This window comes from Dermacentor albipictus, chromosome 1 (genome assembly GCF_038994185.2).
Source record: "Dermacentor albipictus isolate Rhodes 1998 colony chromosome 1, USDA_Dalb.pri_finalv2, whole genome shotgun sequence".
Lineage (NCBI taxonomy): Eukaryota > Metazoa > Arthropoda > Arachnida > Ixodida > Ixodidae > Dermacentor > Dermacentor albipictus.
In genome coordinates, this window is record NC_091821.1 from 10,457,985 (window position 1) to 10,480,391 (window position 22,407).

The 22,407-nt window shown below is 49.8% G+C and overlaps 1 protein-coding gene across 6 annotated transcripts in view; it reads right to left on the minus strand.

The window, feature by feature from the left end:
• Sardh (Sarcosine dehydrogenase) overlaps positions 1 to 22,407 on the minus strand; it is a 156,922-nt gene that overhangs the window by 2,404 nt on the left and 132,111 nt on the right. For all 6 annotated transcript variants that reach the window (XM_070539006.1, XM_070538997.1, XM_070538999.1 and 3 more), the window contains exon 18: positions 21,176 to 21,344. In XM_070539006.1, coding sequence (XP_070395107.1) covers positions 21,176 to 21,344 — 169 coding nt within the window. The remainder of the gene's footprint in view (positions 1 to 21,175; positions 21,345 to 22,407) is intronic.

Genomic DNA, 22,407 nt, shown 5'->3' on the forward strand with positions numbered 1-22,407 from the left:
CTCTGTTCTTGCGCTTTCGACATTCATTTAATACTCGCCGTCTCGATTCAGCTATATATAGCCACACCATATCCTGACAAGCCGTGAGCCAGTAAGGCCGAAGCGCTACTGGCTTCATTCATTCAACAACTTCTACAATTGAAACATATATACTGATAGAGGCACGTTTCCTGCCGACGCCGAAGCCTGTATATAGTCCGCCGTGAAGTGCTTATCCCGGTTGGGTGAATGCCGCGTCTAGCAGCTGTATATAGCACATAAAGACACGTTGATATACAACCATTTCTTTAATTAATGTAACAGATTTAGCAAAATTTCAGAAATGTGGGCGCACGGGGAGCGACAGAAGGTCGTGTATAGTCGTCCTGAACTATAGCTGTACGCGCGAAGCCGAGCTAATCTAATCGCTTTCAAATAACTATCTTGCTAACGCAGACAGTGCAGAGCAAGCGCTTAGTGGCGCTAAGTTGGGAGATTGACGCAACGCGTCCAGGCTTCTGCTGGGGCGGGACTTGAATAAACAAAGGAGCCTTTCAGGCCGCAGAAAGATGACACGTGGACAAGGGGCGGTGCGCTCTTGTCAACCAGCATAGTGCTCTCGGTGCCTGATTTTTTTTTTTTTTTTCGCCCTGCCACCCACGTGATGGAGCCCCGCCCTGATAACGAACCAATCCGAAAGAGCGAGACTCGCAGTCTAGCTACAAGCCGCTCGCCACGCATCGGAGTCGTCCGTAGACGTAGAGCAGATCGTCTTCGGGCACGGATCACTTTCTTCCTGCCGGCGTGCCACCAGAAACTTCCTGTCGCGGTGCCCCACCATGGGCGGCCGCCGTGCGCCTACGCGGGCTTCCGGCCATTCGATAGACAATGGAGTCTGATGCGCGGCCGTGTCTCGTGCCTTCCGGTCTCACGCTAGAAGACAATCCGTGCCAGCAGCCGGCGCAGAACCGCGCGCGCGTCGATTGATTCCCGAGCCGCCTCGACATGTCACGGCGCCGCGACCCGACACACAAGGCGGCACACTGCACCGATTCGGATGTGAGACGCCGGCGGCAGACCAAAGGGCACGGAGAAAACGATCGTCGACCATCGAAAACGATCGTCGACGATGGTCGACCATCGAAAACGATCAGCTATGGAAGAACCGACGCTGTGACTCTCACGAAGCGAGAGTTAGCGCCGTAGCAACTGCATTGGCCGTGCGAAAAGAAAAAGGAGCCGCGAAACTCAGTGGCGAGGATCCCACCAGTGATCTAGGCAAGCGGCCGCCTGGCTGTATATGCACTGATTTTGAGTTAGACTACTTATTCTGTTCGTATATAACATATCTCAGAGGAGGTGGCGTCGTCGCGTTTAAAGCAGCAGGCAGTGAGTCACGCCTGGCGCAACCGGCCAGGGGTTCTCAGCCGCGGTAGCATGTAAGCAGCCAAGATGAAGTTGAGCCAGGTGTAAACACACGGATACGTTTCGGCGCCCGTGCCGAAGGGCATTTGTGACGGCTATCGTCTGTAACTGCCAGGGTTCAACATGTCTGAGGTATGTGGCGTCGCTCTAACAGACGCCAATGGTGACTCGTGATGAAGGCGCACGCAAGCTGCCGCCTCTAAATCCGTCAGTCTGATTACCGAGAGCCGATCTAACGCACGCAGGGTAGGGTTGCCAACTCTCGAGTGGAGGAAGTTAGGACAGAGAATAGGGAAAGGGGGGCAATTGACTGGCGACGACCAACCCTGTCAGTGCCAGGATTCGCCATTAGTTTGTACGTGTAGTCTGTATATAGTCGTATACCATGTTCGAGGCGCACATCAAGAAGATACGGTAGTTCCCTGGCTAACCCGGCTACCAATACAAATAGAGGTAATGTGAAGGGTTAGGGGGCCTGCACCAGAACTGGAACCTCAATGAAAACAGAACCGCTTTTATGTTTATGACAACGCAGCAGACGACAAAAGAGAAAGATGTCCAACCAAGCCGCCAGACGTTATCAAAATAAGATCTCGTTTATTGATTGTTATTTAGCAGAAAACAAAACAATAAAAGTCCGGACATTTGGTCATCCCAACTGTATGAATTCCGAACACGGGACATTTACTTAAAATTCGGGACTGTCTCGCTAAATTCGGGACGGTTGGCAACCTTAACGCAGGGTCGGAGTTAGTGGAGGAGGGCGGGCACACCGGGACCGTGCCCCCCGCCCCCCCCCCCCTCCCCAGAAATCCGTGACTTCAAGAACCAGCGCTCCGCCGGCCCGAGCTCCAAGAAAGTGCGGTTGGAGAGCATCGTTTCTCACGGATCAGCAATCAGATAACATAAAATTTTCTAGGATATGCACTCTACACACTTAGCCGGCATATCACGCACATATAAAGCGGCATTGTTTGCTGCAACCGAAAACCTGTTTTCGAATTGGCGAGCAAAGCATTGAGCACCAGAGCCTATGGATACACTGTACAAAAATGTACACCCTTAAAAGTGAAAAAAAAAAAGGTGTAAATATGTCTATTACTCGCACCTTTATCGTGCCAGTTATATAAATCACACCCTATGGGTGTGAGTTATAAACAGCTTTACACGCTTTTTCATTTTTGAGGTTGCAAATTATTTTACAGTGTATCCTATAAATTTGTAGGCATTCTATGCGCAGGGGGAAAATTGCAGCTTCGCCCATACTGCGAAGTAGTGACGCGATAGCAGGCGCCATTACATACGCGGCTTGTCTCGCACTGTTTCGTCTGGCATCGGTTGGAATGAAACATTCTGGCAGAACCCATCTGGCGATGGATGTCGACGTTAAAGCGACACACCGTTTTGCCACCGCCGAAGCGCGTCATGCATGAGGCTTGCACCTGCAGCCGGGCTCCTCCCTGGCGCTTCCCCCTGGACACGCTGCGCCATTTAAAGGCACTACTGCGAATTGCGTACATGGTGCGTCTGTGAATATTTTCTCGCACAAGATTGAATATACATGACGCGGTCTGGATTCCACCCAGCACCGGAGAAATTTTAAAGAATATCTTTTTTTTTTTTGTCATTGAAGAGCGGCCCGTACCCAGTGGCACATAATCAGTGACTCAAGTTGGTCCGACGGTTGGTCTCGAACCTGATTCCCTCAGCGCAGCAGCCCATGGCCGCGCGACTGGCAGCTCGAGGCACTTTGCGTGTACTTGCGGGCTTCTTTCACGCTCGGAAAAACAGTTTTATGTAGCACGTATTGAGCAACGGAAAGCTGTATCGGGAGATTTTCATGTTGATCTACAATTTTCTCGTTAACACTTATAATCTAATTACAATAATTGATAAGTTGATTAACTAATTCTGAGTATCTCGAAGCAATGGCAAACAACATTGACTTGGTTCTGTCCAGTTATGTAGCATCTGCATATTTCGAAAGTCTGGCTCAAGCTACACGTAACACCCAGTGTATACACACAAAACCAAGAGCTCGTTCGGGACGCGTGCCTGAGCCGTCTCGACAAGCAAAAATCAAACTGCACCTGAAACCTCGAACATGAATTCACTTGAGTTCTGGCACAGCGCGAAATATAACCTTTTCTTTTTTTTTAATACCGTGTCTCTGCTTAATTCCCCGATGGATCGCACACGCGGTGACCTATATCACATTTTGTGTAATCATGCGAATTCGGCATATGAAAAAAAAATTAAATTATGGGGTTTTACGTGCCAAAACCACATTCTGATTATGAGGCACGCCGTAGTGGAGGACTCAGGAAATTTCGACCACCTGGAGTTCTTTAACGTGCACCTAAATATAAGTACACGGGTGTTTTCGCATTTCTCCCCCATAGAAATGCGGCCACCGTGGCCGGGATTCGATCCCGCGACCTCGTGCTCAGCAGCCCAACACCATAGCCACTGAGCAACCACGGCGGGTTCGGCATATGGAAGGTCGCGGTGCCCCGTGAAGTAGCGGATAGTGAAAAAAAAAAAAAAGCCTATTGATCGCTTCGCGGCGCTCCAGCGGCGCTGCAGAGCCGTGCAAGGAAGCATTCAAGCTGTACTGCGAGGCAGAGCGCGCACCAACGGTGATAATCAGCTGTCATTATCCCAAATTGGAGCTGGCTTAGAAAGCCCAGTCGTTTTCCGCGACACTTATAGCAGAGGTGCCAGCGCTGCTCCACGTGTCGAAGGTGCTTAATCGGATGTCGCTGTTCCGGAAGGTATGCTCCTGAATATGCTGCCTGACGGTGCAATTGCAAACGGTGTTAGATTGCAGAATGTATCGCCTAATATGCTATGGGGAACATATAGTTAGCGCACGATTACTTGCCGCGGTCGCTTCATGGCGATGGCAATCTGCTGCTGAGCACGAGATCGCGGACTTAATTCCCGCGACCACGGCGGCCACATTCCAATGGGGGACACGGAAAGCAAAATTGCTCCTGTACTTAAATTGCGGTGCATGTTAAAGAACTCCGGCTGGTCAAATTGTGCCTGAGCTACGAAGGAAGAGGAGGAGGACCGCACGAATGAGCCACCACACTGGATTTCTAGGTACAATAACTCGAAAAGTATTTTTCTGACAGCAATAATTAGGCGTCCCTTTTCCACTGAAACGCGCATGACCGTCGAACTGTAATCATGACCGTCGAACTGCAATTGAAACAGGGATGTGGCTCTCAGCGCACTGGCCGCCTCTGGAGTCTGAACGTCGAAAGCAAGAGCGCTTGGGCCAGCATTGGCTAAAACCACGATATAGCATGTGCAGATACCATTACCTACGTGTTACTGAGCGAAACAAGTCCATTATTTTTTTGTTATGGGAAACCTTCGTATACGCGCTACATGGCGTTTGCTTACAAGTGTACAGTGGAAAGCTTTTCGATGTATATAGCGACATCCTGCACATGAGAGAGAGAGAGAGAGAGAGAGAGAGAGAGAGACGTGCTAGGGTCAGAGATGCAGCCAGTGTGATCTCTTGGGTGATCACAGCAGAACGAATTGACCGTTTATCTGCCAATGCAAGCTTAGCGTGCACATTCTCGCGTATACCTTAGCATTTTCGTAGAAATTTTGCCGCGATAGAGCAGATGGCCGGTGTTCCGGCGACCTGAGAGATCCGTCCCAACGGGTCGCCGCCGAAATGACAGCTCCAAACACACAAGTTTGTCATAACTATTAAAATGTGTCGATCGTCTAACCTTCCATACGCAGTCGGGACGTATCCTGAAAAGCATCCTGCTGAGTGTGCTATTATGGCTTGGTCATCGCGTCCCGCTGTGGTCCTATACGACTGCGAGAGTCGTGAACTGCGCACTGCGCGAGCTGCTAAGAGCTTCGCCGTCCGACTGTTAACGGTAGATTATTTATATACAGTTAACTGTTACGCATTTTTCAAGGGAGACTCTACGATGATCGACGTTCATGGGCGGTTCCCGACCGGCCGCTTTAACGAGAGGTCACTCCAATCATGCTATAAAACGCATCGATACATGAATTCGATCGACAAGTGCTTAACTACAATGCACCGCTGAATAACACAAACAGCGAAATTAGGCAATACAGTTAAATAAAAAAATATACTTGAAATCCCCCGCTGGGTGTGCTACATTTTTAGATCAATTGGAGTCATAGCGCTGGATTGACACGGACCAGAAAGACGAAAGGACGTTTGATGTTTTGGACGACAGATGCTGACCACAGAAAGCTCAAACATCATTCCACATCAAGAAAAATTAAAACTTGATCACATTTATTTCCGGGCATGAAGAGTACACTCATACAAAAAAGAAAACAACGATCAAATGCTACTTGAGTTAAAGGTTAATTAGTATAGTAATTACTTAATTAGTCATTTGCTTGCTGAGCTCTTCATAATCGAAATTTCGCCTTCACTCAGGCGTGTCCAAACAATACTATATGGCTTTTCGTCAAAGTTCCCGCAGTTAAGCCCACCTTATCTATGTTTCAAACTCCGTGTATCAAATAGAATACGTAGGGCTTTGCGAGGTTAAAAGCATGGTCGCGTTCTAGCTCGACGAATTTTCGCCCGATTAAGGCGCGAAACTGTGAAATACAAACACATCTTAAAAATCGCCATTGACAGATGCAATATTTGAATCTTTCAGCTAGATTGCTGTAACATGCAGACATTACTTGCATAAGAAGTCGAAATACATAATTAATAAAGAACATTCACTAATCATCTGTTAATTAATAATTTTAGGGCAAATTCTGCAATTTATGATTTGTATTAGTGAGATCGCAAGGCACATCTAATTGCAATCAATTTTCAAAGCTATTAGCAGCACCGTCAAACTTGCACTAAAATGGAATGTTGTTCTACTGACTATTTTTTAAGAAAATGCGTTCTGACACATTGCAGAATAAAATCAACTAGGAGACCAATGCATTCCGCGGTACAGTTTGGGAACACATATCTCGAAACTGGTGTGATCTTCAGAATCCGTTCCAAGTGGATACGCCTTATATGAATTCACCTACAATTCATAAATTACAGTATGTATACCCTAAAGTAATGAGTGTTAACAGTTAATTGGTGAAAATATTGCTAATTAGTTAAATATATATTTCGATTTCTTGTGCAAGTAATGTCTGCCTCTTGAAGCAATCCAACTAAAGGATCAGAATTCTCAAGATTAGTATAACCTACAGCAGATGCCCTAGATGATCCTTTAGAACCCTGTTAACTCATTAAAAAAATCTAGAAGCGTTTCCGGTCAACGCTTTGGCACACGCGACCACGGTTGCAAAGTTGTGTCACCTGCAGTTCTTCAGCTGTTCCGTCACCCTGAGGTTTTATAAAGGTTAGAGCACCCTCCTCCAAAAGCAAAAGTATGACGATGACCCTTGGATTCAGGTTGAGACTATTCCAGCCTGTACTCATTTGATATCTCCCCCATTGCGGACCTGAAATTCCCAAAATATTGCCAACCGTTCGCAACCTCACAACATCCGAACGATTCTGCAGGATATACACACACACACACACACACACACACACACACAAACACACACACACACACACACACACACACACACACACACACACACACACACACACACACACACACACACACACACACACACACACACACACACACACACACACACACACACACACACACACACACACACACACACACACACACACAATAAAAGCAGTTTTGCAATAAGCCGGGCGAAGGATTGAAAGCGATAGCAAGGTTTGGCGTTGCGCTGAAGTTCATTCGGCGATGTTTTAATCACACGCGGGGGCGAGACACGGTGGCGCGACATCGCACACGAGGCAACTTCTGCTGCGCACCGCAGAAACAGCACCTTGGCAGCTACCAGGCGCCTTACAAACGCTGGCGTGATGAGGAGCGCGGCCACCGGCTTTGCAGGCGCCGCGCCTCAATGGTGTACTAGATCAGAAAGAAGAAAAAAGCTGCGGAAGCAGCCCACCTCACGACGAATGTCGACCGACGTTAATGCGATTAGCACTGAAGCAACGACACAGCGTACATGCCAACTCCGAAACGCATGCATGTATGAGGCGCGTGTGCAGCCAGGCTCCTCTCTCGCATTTCCCACTGGAGATACTGTGTCATCTACACTATTAAACAAATGTACATCCTTTGGGGTGTAATTTGCCACACAACGATAATCGTCATCTGTCTTACTTGAGTTTCCTTTCTTGAAAACGCTGCGCTCGCTATACTTTCCTGACGAGAATGCTCTGTCATGCTGATTACGTACTGTTGTGCCATTACCACAAGCCCGGATTCCGAATCTGCAAGATGCAGAATTTATCCTGCGAGCGCCCAAATTCTCCCTTGAAAAGGCAAGATGCTGAGCCGTCAGGCAGCGCTGTCCTGCGGGAGAAGCCTCGGCGAGCAGCGTGTTTGGACGTGTCAGCGTGTGCCAGACAGCCCGGCGCCGCACCTCCCTTTGCCTGGAGGTCACCGCGCGCGCGAACTTTGAACCGGGTGGCCAGCGCGGTCGCTGGTTGGACCCCTCGGACGACCGTCGTGTGCTGACTTTGTATTGGGCCGTTTGAGTGACAATGGTTCTCGGGGATTATAAAGCGGCGAGGAGGCCGCCTCGAAAACAGGATCCGCCGACCCACCGGGAGACAGTAGGGACTTTTAGCGCGTCCGGTATCCGGGAAAGCGCGGGCGGTTTTCCGGTTTAGCGGGGGCGTAAAGGTGAGCGGCCCGATCGGTGGCGCCAGCTGGTGGCGCAAAGCTCAACCACACAACCACAGAGCTAATTACTGTATTCTGCTTAGCTGCTGGGGTAAATATTCGACAGTGGCGTAATCGTGTTCACAATTACGCCGCTGCCAAAAATTTGCACGAGTGGCGAAGCAGGATATGGTGAGTTACTGCAGTTTTAGCTATGCGTTTGTCTGGTTGAGCTCTACAACACCAGGCGGCTTCACCGCTCACGTTTACGCCCCGACCATCCGGTAACCCGCCCAAACCGCTCCCGTTTACCGGATTAGCGTACAAGCTAAACGTCTCTAGTGTCGCTCCCGACTGGGGTGAGATGTGTCACGCGTTTTCGCCAGACGTCGCCGTGCGAGAACAGTCGCGTTTGTTGTGAGCACTCGGCCCCAGTACCGACCCGTTCATGTCCTGTACGATAACCTGTATATAATGTATAAAGTCCCTTTTGTTATTCTCATCGACGCCAGGCTCGGAGTCTTCGCTACCAACGCTCTGTCACGAAACGGGTGACGAGCGCTACGGGACCACAAAGCCGTAATCGTGGTGCAGCGGTACAAGTTCGTAACACTGGTGGCACCGGTTGGAAAGCCGTAACACTGGATGGCAGCTACGGGATTGACCGGCATCAGCTACCTCGGCGCGGTGAGTGCCTGAAGTTTACCTCAAACACCAGACTTTCTCTGACACAGGTTATAGTAGCTTAGGGAAGGATTTGGTGTTGCATTGTGATAACCTTGGGTGTTTCAAGCCTAGTAAGAGTGTTTTGAAAACCAGGGGATGCTGAGGGGGTAAACAGGGCAGTGTGTGAAATACTTGCATATGTCTTACTAGTAGTGTTATAGTAGCGTACGGCAGGTATATTCAAAAAGGGTAAACAGCAGGAGGACAGTGTGAACGATGGAGAAGTACAAGGTGAAGGAACTTCTCGAAATTTGTGAGGAGTTGGGCATTGAGTTGGGCTCAACCAAAAGAAAGAATGCGATCCTTGAGGTCATGAGGACTGGGGACGTAACGGCTGAGGAAGCCGCAGAGGCCTGGGCGGATATCAATGAACGTCGGGAAAGGGAGGAGAAGGAACGTTGCGAGCGGGAAAGGAGAGAACAGGAACGTCGCGAAGAGGAAAAGGAGGAAAGGAGAGAAAATGAACGTCGGGAAAGGGAGGAAAGGAGAGAAAAGGAACGCCGCGAGGAGGAAAAGGAGGAAAGGAGAGAGAGGGAACGACGCGAGCACGAGCTTAAAATGAAAGAGTTGGAGACCCGAAATAACTCGCCGGCGCCTAGTCTCACTTCTAATGTTCCCAGAATACGCGATCAACTTCCACCCTTTGTCGTCGGAGAGGATATGGCCAAATACCTCGTGAAATTTGAGCACGTGTGTGAACGGAATAGCATTGAGCGATCCCTTTGGGCACAGAATCTGTTAGCCTTGCTTCCTGGGGAGGCATCAGACGTAATAACTTGCTTATCGAAAGAGGCGTTTGAGAGCTACAGTGATGTGAAGGAAGCGCTACTGCGGAAGTACAAATTGTCGCCCGAAGCTTTCCGGCAGAGGTTCCGGTACGCGAAAAAGGGCAAGGAGTCGAATGTTGACTTCGCGTTTCGTCTAAAAGCCGACCTGGTGGAATGGCTGAAGGGCGAAGAGGTTTACGACGACCGCGACAAAATCGTCGAATGCATCGCGTTGGAGCAGTTCTACCGTTGCATTGATGAGGATGTCCGGCTCTGGCTGCAAGATAGGCTAAAGGATGTTAAGCTAAGCAAGGCAGCAGAGTTAGCGGAAGAGTATTACACACGCCGCAGCTTGCACAGCAAGGCAGTGCGCGTAGAAAAAGCTGATAGGAGAGATTGGTTTTCCGGGAAGTCCGACGAACGGAAGCAAATCACGCGTCGCGAGTTTCGGGACGACGAATCCCTTACCAAAGAAACTGTAAGGGAAGGACAGAATGCATCTCAGAATGATGACGATGGTCCGAAACAGCGAAACGAAATGACGCGTTCTTTTGAAAAACGGAAACCGTTAACCTGCTACAATTGCAAAAAGCAAGGGCACATCGCTGCAAGCTGCCCAGAGAGAATTGCTTTTGCAACGATACAGGAAACTCACAAAAACATACGTCTATTGGAGCCCTATGTGCAGGAAATTAAGGTAAACGGTAAGAAATGCCGTGCACTTCGGGACTCTGCAGCAACTATGGACGTTGTTCACCCGTCTTTCGTCTCCTCGAGTGATTTTACGGGAGAGTGCGTTAGGATACGGCAAGTGGCCGAGAAGGAGAGTGTCTGTTTACCGATCGCAACGGTTATCATTGAAGGAGAGTTTGGGAAACTTAACACCGAAGCCGCTGTGTCAGCCGCCCTCCCGGAGCAGCTGCTGAGGGATCAGGGCAAATCATTCTTTGCCGACGTGGCGTACATGGCCCCCACGCGATCCAAAGCGCGCCCGCTGTCGAGGGAACTTGACTTAGCGTCGGTGAGCGAAAGGCGGTGCGGCACACGGACCGATCACGGTAACTTGAGTGGCGAGCAGTCACGGGAGAGGCAGAGCACGGAGGCTGGCCTAGACGAGCGGGTCCTGGAAGTGAGTGGGAGTGACGCGTGCAGTGCTAGCCGCGATAAAGACGCGACGCCGCATTTAGGCGACGCGGGCTCCACACTCGCTCCGGTTTCCGCCAGCCGGCAGGAGCAGGCTGCAGTTGAAAGAGAAAGTCTGATTCGTGAGCAACAGGAAGACTGTTCATTAGCCGATCTGAGGAAGAGCGTCAAACGAGGAGTGAAAAAAAAGAGGGTTTCATTTGGCAAAGAATCTGGCTTATTGTACCGCCGCTACACGGATAAGCAGGGTCGCAAATATAAGCAGCTTCGGATTCCGCGAAAATATCGCCGGGAAAAATGAATGACCTCATTTGCTTCCTCAGAAGTATGTTTTCGGTCCAAGTGATTTCAAGGGGACCATTCTATTTGTAATTATTATTGCTGATTAATAATTGTTTCTATTTTGTTGTGTTGTTAATTTGAAAACTGATTGTTTGAGCCTTGTGTGCTAGATCGTACACCTGCCTCTTGTTGCAGCGGGAGCAAAAGGGGATAGCGATTTAGTTAGGTTGATTTTGATTATGGCCTTGTCTGGTGTTTGACGGGAGACAGAGGGCACTTGTTCGTGTTGGGTGTTGCCTTTTCCCGGTCGGTTTTGCAAGCTGCAGAACGACCAAGCGGGACCAGTGGCGAGAAGCAAGGTCTTAGGAACGACCCGAGCGGAGCTGGTCAAGGTGCCCTGGCGACGACGCGGTGAGCAGAGCTCCTGTCCTGGCGAGTCGGACCTGGGCACGTGAAATTACCTGGCGTCCCGACACTGGACGTGAACTTGGACGAGCCTGACGAACGTGCGCGCCTGGCATCCGAGCCACGTGGAGGCAGCTCGTCTTCCCGGCGCCTTATCTGAGGGCGGGGATGCTGTTGTGCCATTACCACAAGCCCGGATTCCGAATCTGCAAGATGCAGAATTTATCTTGCGAGCGCCCAAATTCTCCCTTGAAAAGGCAAGATGCTGAGCCGTCAGGCAGCGCTGTCCTGCGGGAGAAGCCTCGGCGAGCAGCGTGTTTGGACGTGTCAGCGTGTGCCAGACAGCCCGGCGCCGCACCTCCCTTTGCCTGGAGGTCACCGCGCGCGCGAACTTTGAACCGGGTGGCCAGCGCGGTCGCTGGTTGGACCCCTCGGACGACCGTCGTGTGCTGACTTTGTATTGGGCCGTTTGAGTGACAATGGTTCTCGGGGATTATAAAGCGTCGAGGAGGCCGCCTCGAAAACAGGATCCGCCGACCCACCGGGAGACAGTGTCGCTCCCGACTGGGGTGAGATGTGTCACGCGTTTTCGCCAGACGTCGCCGTGCGAGAACAGTCGCGTTTGTTGTGAGCACTCGGCCCCAGTGCCGACCCGTTCATGTCCTGTACGATAACCTGTATATAATGTATAAAGTCCCTTTTGTTATTCTCATCGACGCCAGGCTCGGAGTCTTCGCTACCAACGCTCTGTCACGAAACGGGTGACGAGCGCTACGGGACCACAAAGCCGTAATCGTAGTGCAGCGGTACAAGTTCGTAACAGTACATGCCATTCGTGACTTGGAAGTACCGGGCTCGCAGTATTAAAGAAAGGAAATGCGGACAATTAAGACCGATCACGATTATTGTCGTGTGGCAAGATACGACCCAAATGGTGTTATTTTGTTTAAAAGTGTAGAGGCGTCGTCGCGAAGACCGCGCATGGCGCGAGTGTAAAATACATGTTTAGCCTGTCTTAATATATATGATGCGCATTCGATTCCCTCCAGAATTTTTTTGTTATTGAAGAGCCGCACATACCTACACTCTTAAACAAAATTACGCCCTTTGGGGTGAATATTTGCCACACAACGGTAATCGTCATTTGTCTTGTCCGCATTTCCTTTCTTTAACGCCGCGAGCCCGGTACTTCCAAGTCACAAACTGCATGCGAGTTATCAGCATGGCACAGCATTCCCGATAGGAAAGCATCGGGCGCGGCGTCTTCAAGAAAGGAAACGCATCGAGACAGATGACGATTATCGTTGTGTGGCAGATATACACCCCAAAGGGTGCAAACATTGTTTACACTCTTAGAAAATTTTACACCCTTTGGGGCGTATCTTGTCCCACAACAATAATCGTCATCCGTGGTGCCGCGTTTCCTTTCTTTAACGCTGCGAGCCCGGTACTTTCCAGTCACAAACGACATGCGCCTTATCAGTGTGACGCAGCATTCTCGACAGGAAAGTAGCGAGCGCCGAGTTTTCAGGAAAGGAAACGCAAGCAAGGCCGATGACGATTATTGTTGTGGGACAAATATACACCCCAAAGGGTGCAAGCGTTTTAAGAGTGTAGAGTATATACACTCATAGAAAAATTTACACCCTTTTGGGCTTACACTGTTAGAAAATTTTACACCCTTTGGGGCGTATCTTGTCCCACAACAATAATCGTCATCTCTCTGGCCCCCATTTCCTTTCTTTAACGCTGCGAGCCTGGTACTTCCCAGTCACGAACGCCATGCGCGTTATCAGTGTGACGCAGCTTCTCGACAGTAAAGTAGCGAGCGCCGAGCTTTCAAGAAAGGAAACGCAAGCAAGGCAGATGACGATTATTGTTGTGGGACAAATATACACCCCAAAGGGTGCAACCATTTTAAGAGTGTATCTTGTCCCACAACAACAATCGTCATCCGTCTTGCCCGCGTTTCTTTTCTCTAACGCGGCGAGCCCGGTACTTCCCAGTCACGAACGGCATGCGCGTTATCAGTTGTTACGAACTTCCAACCGGTGCCACCAGTATTACGACATCCAACCGGTGCCACCAGTGTTACGAACTTGTACCGCTGCACCACGATTACGGCTTTGTGGTCCCGTAGCGCTCGTCACCCGTTTCGTGACAGAGCGTTGGTAGCGAAGACTCCGAGCCTGGCGTCGATGAGAATAACAAAAGGGACTTTATACATTATATACAGGTTATCATACAGGACATGAACGGGTCGGCACTGGGGCCGAGTGCTCACAACAAACGCGACTGTTCTCGCACGACGACGTCCGGCGAAAACGCGTGACACATCTCACCCCAGTCGGGAGCGACACTCTCTCCCGGTGGGTTGGCGGATCCTGTTTTTCAGGCGGCGTGTCGCTGCTTTTATAATCCCCGAGGACCATTGTCACTCAAACGGCCCAATACAAAGTCAGCACACGACGGTCGTCCGAGGGGTCCAACCAGCGACCGCGCTGGCCACCCGGTTCAAAGTTCGCGCGCGCGGTGACCTCCAGGCAAAGGGAGCTGCGGCGCCGGGCTGTCTGGCACACGCTGACATGTCCAAACTTGCGGCTCGCCGAGGCTTCTCCCGCGCGCTGCCTGACGGCTCAGCATCTTGACTTGTGAAGGGAGAATTAGGGCGCTCGCAGGATAGATTCCGCATCTTGCAGATTCGGAATCCGGGCTTGTGGTAATGGCACAACAGCATCCCCGCCCTCAGATAAGGCGCCGGGAAGACGAGCTGCCTCCACGTGGCTCGGATGCCGGGCGCGCACGTTCGTCAGGCTCGTCCAAGTTCACGTCCAGTGTCGGGACGCCAGGTAACTTCACGTGCCCAGGTCCGACTCGCCAGGACAGGAGCTCTGCTCACCGCGTCGTCGCCAAGGCACCTTGACCAGCTCCGCTCGGGTCGTTCCTAAGACCTTGCTTCTCGCCACTGGTCCCGCTTGGTCGTTCTGCAGCTTGCAAAACCGACCGGCAAAAGGCAACACCCAACACGAACAAGTGCCCTCTGTCTCGCGTCAAACACCAGACAAGGCCATAATTCAAATCAACCTAACTAAATTGCTATCCCTCTTTTTGCTCCCGCTGCAACAAGAGGCAGGTGTACGATCTAGTACACAAGGCTCAAACAACCAGTTTTCAAATTAACAACACAACAAAATAGAAACAATCATTAATCATCAATAATAATGACAAATAGAATGGTCCCCTTGAAATCGCTTGGACCGAAAGCATACTTCTGAGGAAGCAAATGAGGTCATTCATTTTTCCCGGCGATATTTTCGCGGAATCCAAAGCTGCCTATATTTGCGACCCTGCTTATCCGTGTAGCGGCGGTACAATAAGCCAGATTCCTTGCCAAATGAAACCCTCTTTTTTTTCACTCCCCGTTTGACGCTCTTCCTCAGATCGGCTAATGAACAGTCTTCCTGTTGCTCGCGAATCAGACTTTCTCTTTCAACTGCAGCCTGCTCCTGCCGGCTGGCGGAAACCGGAGCGAGTGTGGAGCCCGCGTTGCCTAATTGCGGCGTCGCGTCTATATCGCGGCTAGCACTGTACGCGTCACTCCCACTCACTTCCAGGACCCGCTCGTCTAGGCCAGCGTCCGAGCTCTGCCTCTCCCGTGACTGCTCGCCACTCAAGTTACCTTGATCAGTCCGTGTGCCGCACCGCCTTTCGCTCACCGACGCTAAGTCAAGTTCCCTCGACAGCGGGCGCGCTTTGGATCGCGTGGGGGCCATGTACGCCACGTCGGCAAAGAATGATTTGCCCTGATCCCTCAGCAGCTGCTCCGAGCTATTTGAGAAGAGGTAGGAAAATTGCTCCGGGAGGGCGGCTGACACAGCGGCTTCGGTGTTAAATTTCCCAAACTCTCCTTCAATGATAACCGTTGCGATCGGTAAACAGACACTCTCCTTCTCGGCCACTTGCCGTATCCTAACGCACTCTCCCGTAAAATCACTCGAGGAGACGAAAGACGGGTGAACAACGTCCATAGTTGCTGCAGAGTCCCGCAGTGCTCGGCACTTCTTGCCGTTTACCTTAATTTCCTGCACATAGGGCTCCAATAGACGTATGTTCTTGTGAGTTTCCTGTATCGTTGCAAAAGCAATTCTCTCTGGGCAGCTTGCAGCGATGTGCCCTTGCTTTTTGCAATTGTAGCAGGTTAACGGTTTCCGTTTTTCAAAAGAACGCGTCATTTCGTTTCGCTGTTTCGGACCATCGTCATCATTCTGAGATGTATTCTGCCCTTCCCTTTCAGTTTCTTTGGTAAGGGATTCGTCGTCCCGAAACTCGCGACGCGTGATTTCCTTCCGTTCGTCGGGCTTCCCGTAAAACCCATCTCTTCTATCTGCTTTTTCTACGCGCACTGCCTTGCTGTGCAAGCTGCGGCGGGTGTAATACACTTCCGCTAACTCTGCTGCCTTGTTTAGCTTAACCTCCTTTAGCCTATCTTGCAGCCAGAGCCGGACATCCTCATCAATGCAACGGTAGAACTGCTCCAACGCGATGCATTCGACGATTTTGTCGCGGTCGTCGTAAACCTCTTCGCCCTTCAGCCATTCCACCAGGTCGGCTTTTAGACGAAACGCGAAGTCAACATTCGACTCCTTGCCCTTTTTTGCATACCGGAACCTCTGCCGGAAAGCTTCGGGCGACAATTTGTACTTCCGCAGTAGCGCTTCCTTCACATCACTGTAGCTCTCGAACGCCTCTTTCGATAAGCAAGTTATTACGTCTGATGCCTCCCCAGGAAGCAACGCTAACAGATTCTGTGCCCAAAGGGATCGCTCAATGCTATTCCGTTCGCACACGTGCTCAAATTTCACGAGGTATTTGGCCATATCCTCTCCGACGACAAAGGGTGGAAGTTGATCGCGTAATCTTGGAACATTAGAAGTGAGACTAGGCGCCGGCGAGTTATTTCGGATCTCCAACTCTTTCATTTTAAGCTCGTGCTCACGTCGCTCCCTCTCTCTCCTTTCCTCCTTTTCCTCCTCGCGAAGTTCCTTTTCTCTCCTTTCCTGCTCGCAACGTTCCTTCTCCTCCTTTTCCCGACGTTCATTGATATCCGCCCAGGCCTCTGCGGCTTCCTCAGCCGTTACGTCCCCAGTCCTCATGACCTCAAGGATCGCATTCTTTCTTTTGGTTGAGCCCAACTCAATGCCCAACTCCTCACAAATTTCGAGAAGTTCCTTCACCTTGTACTTCTCCATCGTTCACACTGTCCTCCTGCTGTTTACCCTTTTTTTGAATATACCTGCCGTACGCTACTATAACACTACTAGTAAGACATATGCAAGTATTTCACACACTGCCCTGTTTACCCCCTCAGCATCCCCTGGTTTTCAAAACACTCTTACTAGGCTTGAAACACACAAGGTTATCACAATGCAACACCAAATCCTTCCCTAAGCTACTATAACCTGTGTCAGAGAAAGTCTGGTGTTTGAGGTAAACTTCAGGCACTCACCGCGCCGAGGTAGCTGATGCCGGTCAATCCCGTAGCTGCCATCCGGTGTTACGAACTTCCAACCGGTGCCACCAGTATTACGACATCCAACCGGTGCCACCAGTGTTACGAACTTGTACCGCTGCACCACGATTACGGCTTTGTGGTCCCGTAGCGCTCGTCACCCGTTTCGTGACAGAGCGTTGGTAGCGAAGACTCCGAGCCTGGCGTCGATGAGAATAACAAAAGGGACTTTATACATTATATACAGGTTATCATACAGGACATGAACGGGTCGGCACTGGGGCCGAGTGCTCACAACAAACGCGACTGTTCTCGCACGACGACGTCCGGCGAAAACGCGTGACACATCTCACCCCAGTCGGGAGCGACACTCTCTCCCGGTGGGTTGGCGGATCCTGTTTTTCAGGCGGCGTGTCGCTGCTTTTATAATCCCCGAGGACCATTGTCACTCAAACGGCCCAATACAAAGTCAGCACACGACGGTCGTCCGAGGGGTCCAACCAGCGACCGCGCTGGCCACCCGGTTCAAAGTTCGCGCGCGCGGTGACCTCCAGGCAAAGGGAGGTGCGGCGCCGGGCTGTCTGGCACACGCTGACATGTCCAAACTTGCGGCTCGCCGAGGCTTCTCCCGCGCGCTGCCTGACGGCTCAGCATCTTGACTTGTGAAGGGAGAATTAGGGCGCTCGCAGGATAGATTCCGCATCTTGCAGATTCGGAATCCGGGCTTGTGGTAATGGCACAACACAGTGTGACCCAGCATTCTCGACAGGAAAGTAGCGAGCGCCGAGTTTTCAGGAAACGCAAGCAAGGCAGATGACGATTATTGATGTGGGACGAATTTACACCCCAAAGGGTGCAACAGTTTTAAGAGTGTACCGAGAGAACCAAGTTGGCGAGAAAACGGTTGGACACACCGATGGGTAGCTACCGGAAAGTGCGTGAAGCATCATAAGAATGTGAATCGCATTAAAGCCGTCAGGCGTTTGTAGCTTGCAGTGTATACTGTCCGTTCTGCTCAGACCAGTGAGCGCACCTCGGTGTGGTACGCACGCACAGCTGCTCAGCGGAAACGCCAGCGTTCGTGCGCACAACTCTCACGCCAGCAGCGGAAGCCAAAACGCTGCTGAGTCGATCGAGTGGAGCGTGCGTCCCCTATAGGCTTCGTCGTTATTGCAGGCAAATGCACTGCGCGCCTTTCTCTCGAGTCTCTGGAGAAACCCTCGACGAGCGAGCCGAGCTTGCACCGACGTACAGCCCGGCGGCGGCGCCGAGGGCGCGAACGCGCCTCGAGTATCCATATAATTGCCAACGTGATAGAACGTCCCACACTGAAAACGTGCGCGCGTCCGCATTTGCTGCTTGCCAACTTCAAAGAGAGCGGCATCCGGGCCGTCCAGCCAGCGCTGGCCACTTGCAACGTCGCCACGGGAGAACGAGGCGCAGCAGCGCGGCCAGCGGGGAAAATAACGACGGCGCCTCTTCATCTGGCCGCGCCAGGCCATCTGTCATCTGTCATCGCACAAGGAGGACCACGTGCATGTGAACTGGTACTCGCGGAAGTTTTGGAGCACGGAAGCCACGAGGGAGACAGAAAGAGAAAAAGAAAGCAAGCCTTCTTTTGTTGTTAGGTTTCAGCGATTTAGCCACACTCCAGATAATTAAGAGGCGCACAATGAAGGTCGTGGCGCGAGGGAACTATCGACGGTGTTCCATCAGGTCAAATTGAAACAAGAGAGAGAGGGAGGGAGAGGGAAATGTTGAGCAAGTATTTTCGTTTCCACGCTCGCCGTTATGCAGGTACAGTTCTTTTCAGACGTTGAATTCAACGACTGCACCGCGTCTAGCGACCGGCAACAAAGCGAAACCGCATGGCACATTCAAGAATTACTCTTGTAAGCGAGCTGTGGGTTAGCACTTTCCAATTTTCGCTAGCGTTTCAACCAGACCTAATTGTTAAAGTGACACTAAACATTAACATTAAATCAGTTGAGACCACTAAAGTATTCTTTCAAAACCGAATTTCCACTGATTTGGCGGGAAAACAATTATTGCTGGAAAATATAGCGGCCAACCTTCCGTTTCTTGTAATTTCGCGCCGAAACATAAGTGCCTGTGCTGTATGGTGTGACGTCATCATTTTCAAGCTATCTTCTAGTACGTGCACCCGCACAAGAAACGTCCTCGAAGCTTATGTTGTGCCTTTGGTTCCCCTAAAAGCCACATTTCCATATTGGGTCCGCTTTTATTTTTATTATATGTCAATGATCTGCCTAACTGCCCCTCTTCTTCAAAGTGTATACTTTATGCAGATGATACTACTATCATTAACTCCGATAAATGTCTTACAACTTTAGCATCTAACCTTAATGCCGATTTACACAGGCCGCTGGAGTGGTGCCATACTAACCAGCTACATATAAGCCTGTCGAAAACAAAATTTATTGTATTCACTGCCCACCAACGAACACTTTACTCCATTCCTCCTATTTTTCTTGGCGCCAGTCCTATCCCTGCAAGTTTTTCCTGTAATTATCTTGGTATAGAAGTAGACAGAAATCTTAAATTGATTGAAGAACTAACCAAAGTAAAACAGAAGATTACCTACGGGATCAGGGTAGTTCTAAGGCCACGAAACATATTTAACCATGAGATATTACTATCCTTATATCTTTCATTTATTCATTCCCACATTAACTACTGCGTTAACAGTAATCTTTCTAATCATCACAATAAAACCGATTCTGATTATGCTTTGCCGGTAAATGATTAACTGGACCCTAGCAGACGCTCTCCAAATCCATACATTCACAGCGGGCTGCTGCGAGAACTTCACGATGGCCGCAGCAACTATACCAGTCACCCTTCTATCGTGCTTCTTAGTATTTCCTGGCTCCTCTTTTCACGGTAAACGCGCGGTCGTTTCGCACTAGATAAGTGTAATTCACAAACGCAGCTTCCTGCTTGCTGCCTGTTTAAAAAGAGGCGCGGGGTGGGGGGTGGTGTAGCGTAAATGGGTCACCTTGGTTCTAGCGCTCCACTGTTAAAGCTACTGTATGTGTTAATCTGAAATTCTGCGTGGTGAATGGGAATGCCTTTTTAGATTAACACTTGGCAGCCTTTTCGGCAATGCACCTCTAATATATCTAATTTTACATCAGAGTTTCATAATTCAACGTACCTTTTCTCAGAAACTATTGACAAGATTACGACCTAAATTGGCAAGTATAGTCCGCGCATGACTGTCTTTAAACGCCGAAAATTTTGGTTTCTGCGGGCATATATCATACAAGAAAAAAAAAATACTGTTCACACATCTTAGTTATAAGAGGAGATTTTCAAGGTATTATTGCTTTTCGCCAATATGACATAAGGAATATTTTAATATTCTAGGCAAGTAATTCTTTAGGAAAGGTACGTGAAAGATTTAAAAAATGCAAAAATGTCATTGTGAGAAAGAGACACTTTTATGCTTCCACGTTTACCACAAGCGTTAAAAACACTACAGCAGAATGCACACAACTTATCGATTTCTTTCCATCATACACAAAGCGTTTCATGAGGTTTCGTTTCCTTCTTCGTCATTCATTGCTTCCTGCGGAGCTGCAGAACTCTACATTGCCAATCATCACCCTGGCAAGGCAGGTGAGAGATGTCTCAAAGAATACACGTGATTTGATGCCAAAGGCACTCAGAAACGCATTTCGTGCTGCATTATTTATCATTGTGCACTTCGCGTGCGCTTTCGGCATGTTGGGGCACAACACAACAACGCTGGTAAAATTGGGCAAACAACAACGAAACACTCCCGTAGACGCAATACACCACAGCAGCCGAATCACTATAAAAAATTGCATTGAAAACAAACACGTCATAAACTGAACCTATGTTGAATATGATGTCGTATTATTCAACAAAACATGCAAATACACCGGCGAAAGCAGCTGAGACGACACGCAAACACAAACAGCCTCTTTTAAATACCAGTGAGCGCTTTGGCGCCATTTTTAAGTGGTTTGAAGTGGACGACCATTACACTCGTAACTGCACCGTCTATAGTTCCACAGGCTTTTTATTTTTATGCTTAAATCTAAAAATATTCGTTCAGGTCGGTTTACCCTACCATCTGCTTAAAGCACGTAGCGGCGGCCTGCGGTCACCGAGAGAACTAAATAATAAAAGGGTGCCTCGGCGCTCACTCGTCCAGCGTGAAGAAGGCGATGCGTTTGCGCAAGCCGTCAGCCTTCTGTCGCTCCAGCGCCGCCCGGCCCAGGAAGTCCACGTCCGACTTGAGCTTGCACGTGAAGGCCAGGCCAGCCTCCAGCGGCGTGTCCTCCATGCGCAGGTCGGCGTGCCAGTGCTTGTAGCCTGCGCAGACAACAGAACCAGGCCGTGTGTGCCGTCAGCGAGAATGAGGGGAACCGAGGGAGGCACGAATTTAAGTGACAGCCATTTAAAACACAGTAAGGCCTTGTTGTAACAAAGTCATCGAGACAGGAAACGATGTTCCTCATAAGCATTACTTCGTTAAAAGTAGAAAACCTCTAAGATAGCCGCTTCGAGACAAGGTCTCGGAACCGCGTCCGCGGCGGGTGCCCAGACCCACTAAAAGGACGCCGGACTCAAATTTTATTGATTTGAAAATAAAGTTTACGCTCTCTAAGATAGCCATAGTAACGCGGCAAGTACACTCCGACAATCCGGAGGCTCGTATACCACATATTATATAGTATAGAAATGAAACACGAACAAGTTGGCCAGGGCCAACCAGAATGCATTATTTCGTTTCCGCTTTCATGACTTCGCATGATGTCGGCATGCATAACGGCGGCTTGTACGCACACACTAAGGCCTGAATCATCAATGGCGACAAAATAACAGTGGTATACGCGCCCTGGTTTATTATTCGTAAGGTGTGTTTTTATGGTTATTTTTTTTATCGCACGGTTTGTCATACGGCGTATTATTGTTAAATAAATGCGTGCAATCCTGCGTAACAAGCTGCGTAAGTGGCCATGGAACTTATTTTCCGCAATTAACTGTTCCTACACTCTTAAGACAAAGGTACACCCTCTGGGGTGTATATCTGCCACACAACAATAATCGTCATTTGCCTTGCTTGCGTTTCCTTTCTTGAAAAAGCCCCGCCCGCGACTATCCTGTCGGGAATGCTATGTCATGCTGATAACGCGCATGCCGTTCTTTACTGGGAAGTACCGGGCTCGCAGCATTAAAGAAAGGAAATGCGGACAAGACAGATGACGTTTATTATTGTGTGGCAAGATACGAGCAAAAGGTGTAATTTTGTTTTAGGGTGTAGTCTGAAGGCTGGTCTGTCCGCATCCCCGTACTTTTCTAAGCACTTTCATTGCAATTGCTCAGGTCTGCAAATTTCTCTGTGGGAAAAGGTGGGGTACACCAGTCCATTCAT